General features: G+C 37.8%; 1 protein-coding gene across 8 annotated transcripts in view; it reads right to left on the reverse strand.

The window, feature by feature from the left end:
- Positions 1 to 96: 96 nt before the first annotated feature.
- Positions 97 to 13,153, reverse strand: part of ATG2B (autophagy related 2B) — an 83,398-nt gene continuing 70,341 nt past the window's right edge. For 2 of the 8 annotated variants that reach the window (XM_019009952.4, XM_004055665.5), the window contains exons 37-42: positions 11,943 to 12,012; positions 11,514 to 11,596; positions 10,726 to 10,847; positions 10,348 to 10,502; positions 9,568 to 9,717; positions 1,185 to 5,913 (exon numbers count right to left, since the gene is read on the reverse strand). In XM_019009952.4, the coding sequence (XP_018865497.1) occupies positions 5,683 to 5,913; positions 9,568 to 9,717; positions 10,348 to 10,502; positions 10,726 to 10,847; positions 11,514 to 11,596; positions 11,943 to 12,012 (811 nt within the window). In that variant the 3' untranslated portion in view covers positions 1,185 to 5,682. Of the gene's footprint in view, positions 328 to 1,184; positions 5,914 to 8,515; positions 8,634 to 9,567; positions 9,718 to 9,764; positions 10,126 to 10,347; positions 10,503 to 10,725; positions 10,848 to 11,513; positions 11,597 to 11,942; positions 12,013 to 13,153 lie in introns of those variants that run through there. The other 6 variants (XM_063698169.1, XM_019009954.4, XR_002002657.3 and 3 more) reach the window with 5 other exon arrangements.

A 13,153-nucleotide genomic window follows, 5' to 3' on the forward strand; every position in this document is an offset into this window, starting at 1 on the left:
TGCAGAACTGAACCGCTAGGGTGGCTAAGCACAGCCAGAAGAGGGGAGAGGGGCTGGAGACGCCGGGAAGAGATCAAGCACATTTTCTTGCTCAAATATTCTAAGAGCCTTTAATCTCAATCTTCTAGCAAAATTCTGTGGTTTCCCAATTAGTGAAGACTTTTTGCTAAGTCAGGTAACTGCTCCAAGCTTTTCTTAAATGAAGTCCTGGGAAGAGCATGAGGTCTGGGAGTTAAACCATGTGATGGTGAGCAAGTTTCTTGACCTCTCTGAACCTGTCTCCTCATCTGGAAAACAGGGACTCTAGTAACTGCCTCTGAGCGGGGGCTGTGAAATTATAAAAAGAAGACAGTAGGATACTTGGCACACAGTAAGCATCTCACAATTGTCCCCATCCCTTTTTTCAACAAGAGCCATGGGTGAAGTGTGACTTGTCATTTTTCCCTAATTGTTCAAAGTGGATGTTATATAGTCACATCTGTCACAACAAAATCTTTTAAAGTAAATTGCCCTTAAAAATAAGTATGTCTGGCCAGGCACGGTGGCTCATGCCTGTAATCCCAGCACTTTGGGAGGCTGAGGTCAAGAGTTCGAGACCAGGCTGAGGTTAACCTGGCCAACACGGTGAAACCTCGTCTCTACTAAAAAAACAAAAAATTAGCGTGGTGTGGTGGCAGGTGCCTGTAATCCCAACTACTCGGGAGGCTGAGGCAAGAGAATCGCCTGAACCCAGGAGGTGGAGGCTGCAGTGAGCTGAGATTGCTCCATTGTACTCCAGCCTGGGCAACAAGAGCAAAGCTCCGTCTCAAAAAATAAATAAATAAAATAAAAATAAGTATGTCTTTTAAATATTCCCTTCATAAGTAAAAATACTCCTCCAAATAGTTATCAGTTTCGTGAGATCAAACTAGGAGGTGTGTTTGCTGCAAGTCCTTATTGCAGGGATAGGATAACTAATAGAGGGACTAAAATCCAAAGCGGGGAGGGAAGAACTGTTAAAACTCCATACAGCTCAGCAATCAGTAGCAGACAGACCCAAGATCTGCTATCAGAAGCATCAGGGGCACTGGAACATCATTTCCCAATAACCAGGTCTGAGGCAGATGTACACCCCACCCCAATAAGTATTTTACACAAGTTTTGGGAACACTTCTTGGTGAAAGACAAGAGTGTTTAAAGCAAAATCCAAAGAGTAAATATTTTAATTTTTTCTTCAAGAGTATTCTTATTTTCATATTATTTAAATAGTCACATTAACAAGGTACATTTCCACAAAAATACTTGTACAGCATCAGTATTCTTATTCACATCCATAATTGCCATAATTAGGAAAAATTAGGAAACTTAGCAAAGACAGTCAATACACATATGTTCTTTTACTTGTGGTGAGAATAAATTCAATGTCTAAAATAAGTCAGGATGGATCAACATAAAAGCTGAACTAGACACCCCTACCAAATTTCTCAATGAAAAAGCAAATAGCCCTGGGTGACCAGCAAGTTATACAAACAATGCAAGACAAATCCAACTAGAAATCGGAAGCTGCCATTTTGTATACACAAAATACAAGTGAAACAGCGAAGTAAACATATTTTTAGAGGGAGGTGCTGCTACCCGGGACATTAGAAATACAACTGAGCCAGCTGAGATGACATTTACAATCTCTTGAAATACAGCAGATGGCACTCTGGTGCTTCCTATGAAGCAACATGCTTGAAATCAAGGGCCCAACAATTGTTGTAGGAAAGCAAAATATACCTCTAACACCTACGTTTACCAAAAAAGCTGACATCTCAAACTCGGAGTTGTTGAGACTCAAATTTCTCATCCCCAAAGAAGCCTATTACGGTAGTGTGTTGGATGCTTTTTGTATCTCTGATATGCAGGCACTATAATAGGGGGAAAATACTTCTGAATAAAAACATTGGCTGACTTGCAACTGTGCATATAATGTCTATTCAAGGGGACAGTGTGCCTAGCATGATCCTGAAATGTTGAGATAAAAGGAAGTTGGCATTAAAGCACTATTTGTCTTATATGAAAAGAGTGACTCTATCTTCCAGTAAACAAGATTTCCTGCAATGAAAAAGAAATTTTTCCTTCATTATCTATAAACTATACAAATAACTTTTCTTTTTAACCTAAGACTCAAAAATTTATATTTGATTTTATTCTATTTGATACCAATTGGTATGTCCAGCTGATGCATTTGCAGATACAAAAGAATATTGCTTTGTGTTTGCACAGTCCCTTCAAGGAACTTAAAGAACTTGATGGAGAAAAGAACTTGACGGACATTCTCTCTGAAGTCTTAAGTAGGTCAAAAGTAATGAAGGAAAACAGAAGGGGAGTGCTCGTTAGAGCCCACCATGCCCCACAGTTCTGAGGATGCGGGTGCGAGGACTCTGAAGCAAAGCAAAGCAGAGGGATCTCTCAGACGCCAAGTCACACAGCTCTTTACACATTGAAAATCTGAGTTAATGTTAAGACAATGATTAGTCAATCCTGAAACCATTTAGTGCAATTGGGGATTCCTCATTTTAAGTCGCTGCTTTAGAATTCGGCTCCCCTGCTGTCTGTGTTCTGGTGGAAGCGGCACACTGCCTTTGGACAAACAGCCTCTGCAGGGGCAGACACAGTTGTCTGGACTCTTTTGGAACTGAACAAAGACACTAAACCTACAGAACATCGTTTTTAAAGGAGATAGTTAAAAAGTAATGCCCTAAAAGCCAGAAATATTTCAATCGGCTTGAAAAGTGACACACAACAGGAGCAGGAAACACCAGTTTTTAGTATTTTGCCATCTTAGGCACACTGCTACTTGGAAAGATTTTTTAAGTGAACTTTGCCTTATAAAAATATTGATAAATATATGTACTTAAGTGAGAATCCAAATCGTACCCAAACTTCATGAAAGTGAAAGTCTATTGCTATGACATCTAGAAGAAACACTGAGTTATCTAAAAGGCAATGTTCAGTGGTGGGCAGAAAGGAAGGGAAAACGGGGGGTTCCAAGTTAGCTCCATTCAAGAGGAAGACACGGCTGTGGCCTCAGCTGCCTCTCTACTCGTCATGTAAGGGGGTCTTAACATGTCAGAACATTGTGGGGTTCTGTAACTTGCTGACAGATCTCGATGGAGCTGCTTATGGGACTCCACGGGGGGAACTGTAAAGACTCAACGTATCACTGGTGGACATGCGCGATCTACTCTAGTCAGAAGCATGACACCAAACCCAACCATGCAGGCACAGTGGCAGTTCAGAAAAGTATTGCTCTGAGAGATCTGAGATCTAAGGTGGCCCCTGGCTGCTCCGCGTGTGATGTCGCCAGAGAGGACTCTCACTGGACAAGGCCCAGTGGTCTGAGGCTCTGTACAAAGCATGACGCCATATGTGATCATTCTCACACGCACACACAGCCTAATCATCCAAAACCCCCCCTTGGGCTTTGTCGTAAAAAACCCTCCATTTACCAGGAGGGATGCTGAGGCTTACAGGGATCAGATGTCCTGGACAAGTCATCCGTTTGGTAAGCTGCAGATGTGGCAAACCACGGATTCTAGCCACGCTCTTTCTACTGTGTCATCACAACACAAAAGTCTGAAAAGACATTTGTAAAAAAGAAAAAGCTTAAGGACATTTAATAATGTAGAAGTGTTCCGATATAGATAAACATCTTTCCAGAATCTCAGCTAAAGAACATCTTGGCTGAACTGACAATGAAACTTTTTGAGACACAACGTTTCTGTTCCCAAAATGATTACATCGACAACAGGTGCAGGAGGGTAGAACAAAGAAAGAACCACGGAGATTACATTACAAAGATATATGTTTAAATGAGATTTGTAAACTTAATTTGTTTGCAACTCCGGGTGCAAAGAAGAGAATAATTACTTTTCTCTATACTGTAGTTAATTGAACTTAAGTACAACTGTGGAAAGTATATTTAAAAGTTAGACAGATTTTACAATTTTAAGTTTGATCAAGTGTTTTCCAGTTTGACTAATCATAACTGGGTTAACACACATAGCAAGTTTCCTTAAGGGCAAATGGAAAATGCTGGCATCTGAGTGAGGTGGTCAGAACGCTCCCCACAGCCAGAGGCGCCTTCCCGGTAACACAGCACGCCTTCCTGTTAGTGTGTCGCCAGGACCAGGCTCTACCCGAATAAGAGATGGTCCCGTGGTGCTTAAACAGGTGGTTACGCTGTTGTCTTTTGAAGTTTTTTGGCAGTAAAATGGAAACTAAAATTAAAAGCTATATAACCCCATTTTTATAAATTCTAAACATTTTGATTTTTGGTTTACATTGCTTTCCTGCTTAGAAAATTTAGAGAACAAAATTGATTTAACTACATTTTCCAAGCCCCAAATTGAAATGCAGCTCTGAAATCGAAGTTCAATAATATTCCCCCAACTTTAGAAAACAGGAAGTCAGGTCATGCAACTTTCAACAGTGGATATATACAAAGTTCCACCTTTTCTTTCTGCTGGATCAATCTAAAGTCAGGAATTGACAACAATTTCCCTCTTACTCCTAGGTAATGATTTACCTGATATTAACCAAAATCGATTTTGAGAAAGTGTTCCCAATTATCTTGCGGTAAATCACAGTACTGCATCTATGAATATGCTCTAAGAAAAGCAAAATATTCATGGAAGCATAAAACAATATCACCTTTAAATAAAAATACTTTATTCATTCCTGATAGGTTATCAAAATGTACGCTGTTAACCAAGTAAAAATGGTATGCTCAAATAGTTAACTAGGGCATATTCGAAGAACTTTGTTTACTTTTAAAAGAGGAAAAATCACTTCCAATCTTCCCTTCCACACATTCCTAACAAGCCTGCACTATACCTGCTTAAAACTGAAAATATAAACAATTACATGGGCCCCACTTCATTATAGAATGCATTTTCCTGTACTCTTAAAGGAAGCTATTACATTGAAGTTACCTTCCTTTGCCAAAAACTTTCAGACAAGTTTACTGCTCTTTATATTTTGTGTAACTTTGTAAATTATACAAGAAATATAGCACACAACTTGAATTAATCTAAAAACACATACACATAAACACAGGATAAAGTGCAACACAACAGAACATGTCTGCAACATTCACTTTCTCAAACCCCCACAGAAGGATTTTCGGAGTAAATGGAAATAATGTTGTTCTCAAGTGCATGAACGCTAAATTCAACAGAATAGGTTATTTTTCCACACTGATATTTATATTGAAAATCCTATTTCCTTTGCTTCCCCTGTGGCTTCTGTCTCTCATTTTCAGTTAAAAGTTCTGAAGCTGTGATTCTTTTTAAACCTTAAGAAAATTCAACTCCACAGAGCTACACAAAGTGTTAGAAGGCAGCTTCCAATGATCTCTCATCGGTAACAAGGAGAATTACAGTCATCTTAACAAAAGTGAGCCTTCCACTAACTTGGCAGCAAATGCTTTAAGGACCTTTGACACCAGCCACCAAACATTTCTATAGGCAAGTATCAACTATAAATGTCAGAAGTTTTTGGTTGCATGTTGTTTTGATGTTAAATTATTTAACTAAAAAATGCTTTTGTTCCTGAGATGAGCACAATAAAATTAAACGAGCTTCCTCTGAAGCTGCTGTCAGGACTCTGAGCTCCTGGTTCCACTCTCCTTATCTTCACACTGTCAGTTCCAAGCCATCAGTCATCCCCGTGGCGCCATTTCTGTGACTCGTCTTGCCGGACATCTGGCCTAATTTGGTTTCTCATGCCACCCAGCACGTTTGACGTTGCTTCTGTGGCAACAATCAGAGGTTTCACCACTGCCGGAGGAATCTGGCGCAGAACCTCGCCCACGGCACCAGTCACCCCTCTGCTCTCGTGTTCTCGAGCCGCAGTTTCATAAATAGTCTGAGCCGTGTCTGTGATTCCCTGCGTAGAGGTGGGAGGTAGGGGAGAGGAGGGCAGTGAACAAACTCTGGTCGGAAAACTCTCTAAGCTATCCTGCAGTACACACTTTTAAAGCAGGTAACATTATGTTTGTAACCAGACAAAAAAAAAATGCCATGCTTTTAGATAACCCGGGATTATTATTTTTAATGACAGAATTCTAACTATAAGGGAAAGAGGCAATTATGACTTAGTATTTTGTTGTGACACTAGTGTGTGGAAAATGTAGGTAAACTAAAATTTCGCATTGGGAAGATAGAAATACGGGCTTTGCTGGTACTATTAATCACTCCAGTTAAATCAAACTTGGCAAACAAAGCTTCTTGAGTATATTCACTAAAGAAATATGGTGATAGTTCCCTTTGATTCAACCTAATTCTACTAAGCTCTGGGAAATTACTTAATTTGTTTTAAATTACTGGCTATGTATTAGGAAAAAAATGGAAAATTCAATTAAGATAAAAAGCTAAATAGAACATTTTATTGGATTAGAGAATTCTGAGAACAAAAAGCAGGAGCATGTTTAATAATTCTCAACAAAACTTTAGTAGCATTTTCCATCTTTCTCACAACATAATAAAATAATGATGATTGCTAAGCTTTCTTTTTCATTTATTCAGTCTCTATGCTAGTAATGACTTCTGAGCTTTGAAGCTGAATATACAAACATGTAGGTCAAACCAATGTGGTAAAACTTCACATGACTTCTGAATCTTTACCATTTATCTAACTCAGAAATCCCTAGGGAACTCAAAGCAACATTCCATTATTATTATTATATTATTATATTATTGTGACAGCTTCAGTGATGGGGACAGCATAAAGGAACTTTGAGTTCTCCAGGGAAATCAAGGACCTTGTCCTAACCCAGAATCTAGCCATCATTTTGGCAAGTTAACAAGAGCATCCTATCTACCCAATATATCTGGCAAAAACGTAATACCACAGAGCAATAAAAAAGATGTCCAGAAGGCCGGGCGCGGTGGCTCACGCCTGTAGTCTCAGCACTTTAGGAGGCCGAGGCAGGCGGATCACGAGGTCAGGAGATCAAGACCATCCTGGCTAACACAGTGAAACCCCGTCTCTACTAAAAATACACAAAACTAGCCAGGCGTGGTGGGAGGCGCCTGTAGTCCCAGCTACTTGGGAGGCTGAGGCAGGAGAATGGCATGAACCCAGGAGGCAGAGCTTGCAGAGAGCCGAGATCATGCCACTGCACTCCAGCCTGGGCAACAGAGCGAGACTCCGTCTCAAAAAAAAAAAAAAAAAAGTGTCCAGAAAAACTCAAAGAAATAATAAGTACTACTTTAAAAACTATCTAGAGGATAACAGCCAATAAGAGAAACCATGAGCACAACAATGTTTACAACTTGTACATTTCCCTGCACCATCTCCCTCCCCTCTCCACCAGCTCTCCTCCCTATCCCACCCGCGATAAACAGGAGTAGATGACTGGAGCACGAGGCTGACCACCACTACGTTTGCAGACAACAGAAGTAAATTCCAATCTCAGCCCTATTATTTAGCTGTGTGACCTTAGATAAGTCATTTAAACAGGGAATTAAAATGCTGCCTTCCTCCTATGGTGATTGTTAGAATTAAATAATTCATCTCAAGAGCTTGACAGAGTTTGGAAGACAGTAAGTGTTCAATAAATAATTCCTACTACCACCCTCGTAAGTGCCTGGCTACCACCAAATAGAACTATGTAAGTAGGGGTTGACATACTTTTTATGTAAGGGCCACATAGAAGGTATTTGTGGGCCATGGTCTCTGTTATTTATTTTTTGTTTTGTTTTGTTTTACAATCCTTTAAAACTGTAAATACCATTATTAATAGCTCAAAGGCCCATACAAAAGAGGCATGGCCAGTCTACCCTGCAGCCTAGTCTGCCAACCTCTGATCTAAAAGATGAGCCTATCTATGACACACACAAGGCATTTTCTCTTCATCTTTGACTTCCTGACATCTAAAATGGAAAAGAAATACCAAGCACCACTTAGGAACTTTTTTTTTTTTTAACTTTAATAGAGAATCCAGAGTAAGTCCAAACAAGCACATCCTACCATCTCAATCCACACTTACTAATCTCACCCTCCCTTCCCTCATTCTTCCTAGTGACAGCTTAGAGAAAGAGAACTCAACTTTAAACCCAAATACCCAGTTCCAATCCTGGCTCCACTCCCTGTTCTCTGTGGTACTTGGGGGAGGCCACTGTCTGGCAGAACCCGTTTCCTCATCTGTAAATTAGAAATATCACCTATCTCTAATGGTGATTACCATATATTTGGCACAAAGTAAGCACACATTTATTTTAAAATTAATATAGATTAAATTAGGCAACCATTTCACAAGTTGTTAAATCAAACTGCTATTACATCTTACTACCCACTGCCCTTACTAACCCCAGTGTATGTTTCACAGATCTAATTTTAGCCTATTGATAGCTGGCTCAATCCTGACATCTGTAGGAGCAAATCTGACTGGTAATTATCTCTTTATTCTCCCCAGTAAATCTTTTTTTCAAAGCTGACCATTGGTCTTACCTTTATTTATCCACTAATACATTTCTTGGGGCCCTACCTTCGTGGACTTCCTGCTGTTTGGGACCACAGAGGCTACTTTTCTCAAGTAAAAGACCGTCCTAGGCACGTCTGACTGTTGTTAGAATATGACTGAGAAAAATATCTTTCATGAAATCCTAAAACACAAATCATAAGTCAAATGACCTCAAACTCCCTTATGTCATATTAAAAAGAATGTCAAAAAGAGTATGCCAGGGAATGACCCTGACAACACCCAGAAAAAAAAAAAAACAGGGTTCACTGGCACAACCGTGTCAGAGAGCAATTCAGCAATGCTTAATACATGTCGAGATTCCAACGGTTACTCCCCAGTTGATCCTAAAGAATTTCTTGTACATATGAACAAAAAGACAGTTAAATGAGCACTCCCCATAGTGGTGTTTCAGGGGAAAAATGGAAACTGAATGTCCACCAACAGGAAAATAAATAAATTATGATATATTCATACAGTGAAATACCATAAAACTGTGGAAATTAGACCTACATGGATTAAGATTAACATGGATCTATCTTGAAATAAGTTGCAGAATGAGACACATAACACCATTTATGGAAACTTTTAAAACATTAACACTAGTATGTTTTGCTTATAAATACATACTTATATAATAAAACTATATAAAAACATGTACAAAGAAATATGTTCCACGTTCAGCATAGTGAAGGCATGGCAATAGGATCAGGGTGGGAGATTCATCTGAAAAGTTCTAGTTCTTAAGCAAATCTGAGGTAAGCAGGGCAGAGTATAAATGTGTTAAACCTAGACAGCGATCACACGGCATTTGTTTCTATCACTCCCTGAGTGCTTCTGCAGGTGAAGAGAGAGAATCCATCCACCCACACAATCACTAGTATTCCTGTTAGCCTACTGGTCCAGACTGGCCCTTTTCCGTCACCTCACACAGATACGGGCACATGTTATTAGTGGCAGTTGCCATTCTGCTCCCAGGGATTTCTACAGAATACATTGAAGCCACTAAATGCTCTTTAGGTGAAAGTTGGGAAAGCGCACAGAAGGGTTCGGATGTGTCCACCCAAGTATTCAATTACCTCTTTCACAACACGGTAGGCCTTGGCCACACCTTCCCTCAGGTCTACTGGCTGGTGGGCTAACCGGTGATGAGGAAACCTTTTGGTCTTCTTGGGCTCGATAGAAAGGGTACCAGGAGACACCATATCATACGCAGTCTCTGCAGCTGCCTGGATCATTTTGTCAAACGGAAGAAATGAATTAGAAGAAAGTCTGAAGAGTTACGGACCAGCAGAGCACTTCCTACAGGGAGTGAGGAAGAGCAGAGGAACTCACAAACCCTAATGAAGACACTTCTGTGTATCTGAATTCTTTACCACAAGAATTGATGACTTTTATAACGAGAACATAAAAGTATAAATTAATAACTAACACCTGGATTGAGCTAAATTTTTAGCCCCTCCTCTGTTCACTGAGAACACTCAACATTTCCACATCAGTCTATGGAGCTTAATACTTACTAGAATGATCTTTAATACTTCTGTTTAATTTACAATGCCTTCTTCAAATTTAGCTATGATCCTTTCATACAAATATGGTGAAATCAATCCTCTGCTAACTTAATGTTTACAATTTACCTGAAATAGGCAAACAAATCTGACACTGTATTCCACTGCTTTATTCTAATTATTTAACACTAAACATTTAAGCAATAAAACAAGCATGACATTAAATCACTACGAATAAAGTATCTACTCACAACATTTTGTATATCTTCACAGTATTGTTTTAAAAACAAAAGGACCCAACCATTTCACAATGGCTCTTTTTGGATAGACTAAGGCAGTCTAAAAAGATACCTGTATGGTTTGAACCATTCTGTTTGTGAGTTCTAGAGCAGCCATCGCTGTCGAGGTACCAAAGGAAGCAGCGCCTCTCTGAAACCCTCTGACAATGCGGCCATCCTTCCGGTACTGCTCTATTGGGAGCCAGACCAAGTCCTTTAGGCCTTGTACTACAACAGTCAACACAAAATCAACATCAGTGCCACAGTTCAGACTTTTCTATCATTCTAACCCTGGGGTTTTTAACTCCTAAAACTGGAGGCAAAGTTTTGTGTATATGAGTACATATGTGAGTTTTCTAGACTAATGGTCCTCACATAAGTTCTCAAAGGGATAAGAATTACTGATCTGAAAAAATAACTTATCTTTTGATTAAAAAAGAAGAAAACTCACCTAATTGTACTAGTGAATGCATAGGTCCAACACCTCCCAGGATTCCTGGTAGCTGGTTCTTCTTAATGTCATTAAGCCACTCAGTGATTGCATATGAGAATAATTTGTCAACACCTAGTAAACTAGAGCAAATGATTATTAGTATGTCAAAAGGAGAAATACATTTATAGACACAGATTAGTTTGAGGGTTTTTTTTTTACTTAAAACAAAATCTACAAATTATAAGGGCAAATATTACAGGTGCTTCAAAAACAGCTAACATTTTTCAAATCAAAAAGAAACACAAATCATCCTTTTAACTCACAACCTGAATTTCTCTAAATATACATATATATACACACACACACACACAGATATATAAAATCCAATTCTAATGTTAATAATTTCTACAAGACTCAGGTAATACGTATTAGTGTGTTTTTCCAATGTTCTTATTTCTTAAACATCTTAAGGCTTTGGCATAGGATTAACCCAAAGTTTCTAAATTGCCAAAATTGCTACTAAGAACTTCCAATCTTTTCACTGAATAAGCTAATTTACAACCTTAGAAAATTATTTAAAATATCCTAAACTATAACTGTTTTTTCCAAATACTACTCTTTTCAAACTACTTCTAATCCCTCAGAATAGAAATCAGTGCCTAAATCTTAAGAGTCCTCTAAATATGAGCTCTCTAAATAAAATACTGTAAAATTGTGTATGCATGCTAAGAAAACTCAGTTTTTAAATTTGTTGTACACTAACTTTGATAACTTCACTTAAAGCTTCATATAATAAATTCACTTACCCATGTCGATAGGAAAGCCTCTTGAGCTTTAGTTCAGAGCAGTTTAACTGAGCCAGACCAATCAAAATCCCAGCTAGCGTACCCTTCAAAATTAAAAAAGGCCAAATCAACCTTACTGTAAATTAAGAGACTCAACATCTAAAATAATCGTTATTTTGAAAGTCAAAGCAGTAGTCATTATTGATACTAAAACACTTAAAATATTTACAGTAAAAAAATATATTTTACAATACATATGACCCAATTTATACCAAATTTTACTCATGGTACTTAAGTAAATATTTACATTAAAAACAATTAAATTTAAAAACCTTGCACTTCATTTCAAACATATATATAAACTATGACAAAGCAAAGTTAAAAATAAAAACGAGCTCATTAGAGAAACATATGATAATTTTGTGGAGTATATTTGTAGAGTTTCCCAACCTGATCCATTGATACATGTTTGCCATGATAATCAAGTCGAATGGGAACTTCTGACGTGAATCTAAATTCTCTGAAGATAAAGGAAGGAGGGAGTTATTTACATTTACAATTACTAATAGGTGAAATTAGATATAAATTAATTTGTTCAATTGGAGAATAAAAACAAAACCACAAAATAAATCATGTAAATATCTTAAGAACTAAATAAAAGAGAATGTCTTTTAGCTCTATCTTTTCCTAATATAACAATTAAACAGATGTTAATCGTCTCATATATTATTATATTTGCATTTCTCACAAAAAGCTTTTCTTAGTTACGTCTATATAGTGTAGGAAAATAAAAATAATACTAACATAAAATGTAATAAAAACCTTTTCTCAGTTTATGAAATAATGTACACTTACAAAAATTTATTCTTATATATATTCACAATTCATTCAAAGAATAAATTAATAAAAGCAACCTTCAAGATTAAACCAGATAGTCATGACCAAGAAATATAAAGAGAAGGCCTAAGGAATTATTTTGACTGTCTGGTAAAGCAGAGCCAGCAATCCTGGCATGAACCCCAGGTTCATCTATGAGATGCAACTGTGGGCAAGTCACTTGAACTCTCTGCTGCTCAGTCTTCAGAAATTGTTAAAATGCCACCTACATTGTTAAATTTTGTGAGAATCCTTGAAACTAATGCTTCTAAGTAAACAGAATTATCGACAAACAAATATAGGGAACGGTGTGAGAATGAAATTATAATTATACAGTTGTCCCTTGGTTTCTGAAGTGGATTGCTTCCAGGGCCTTTATGGATACCAAACCCCTTGATGTTCAAGTCCCTTATATAAAATGGGATAGTATTTGCATATATGCCACACATATCCTTTCATATACTCTAAATCATTTCTAGATTACTTATAGTATCTAATACAATGTAAATGCTGTGCAAATCATTTTTGTATTTTTAATTTGTATTATTTTTATTGCCTTTTTTAATTAATATTTTGGTTGAATCTCAGATGTAGAATTCTAGATATAGAGGGCTGGTTGTACACTGATGGTACACATCTAACAAAATGATCTGGCTTCCAAAAGTTGGCTGCAAACAATGTTTGGAACTTGAAACACAGTTTTCCCACAGAATTAATGTTGGTGGTTACATCCTAAGCCATCTCACCAAAGTCCACTGTGCCTACAACAAAATGGAGATGCTATA

Source organism: Gorilla gorilla, chromosome 15, assembly GCF_029281585.2.
Source record: "Gorilla gorilla gorilla isolate KB3781 chromosome 15, NHGRI_mGorGor1-v2.1_pri, whole genome shotgun sequence".
Lineage (NCBI taxonomy): Eukaryota > Metazoa > Chordata > Mammalia > Primates > Hominidae > Gorilla > Gorilla gorilla.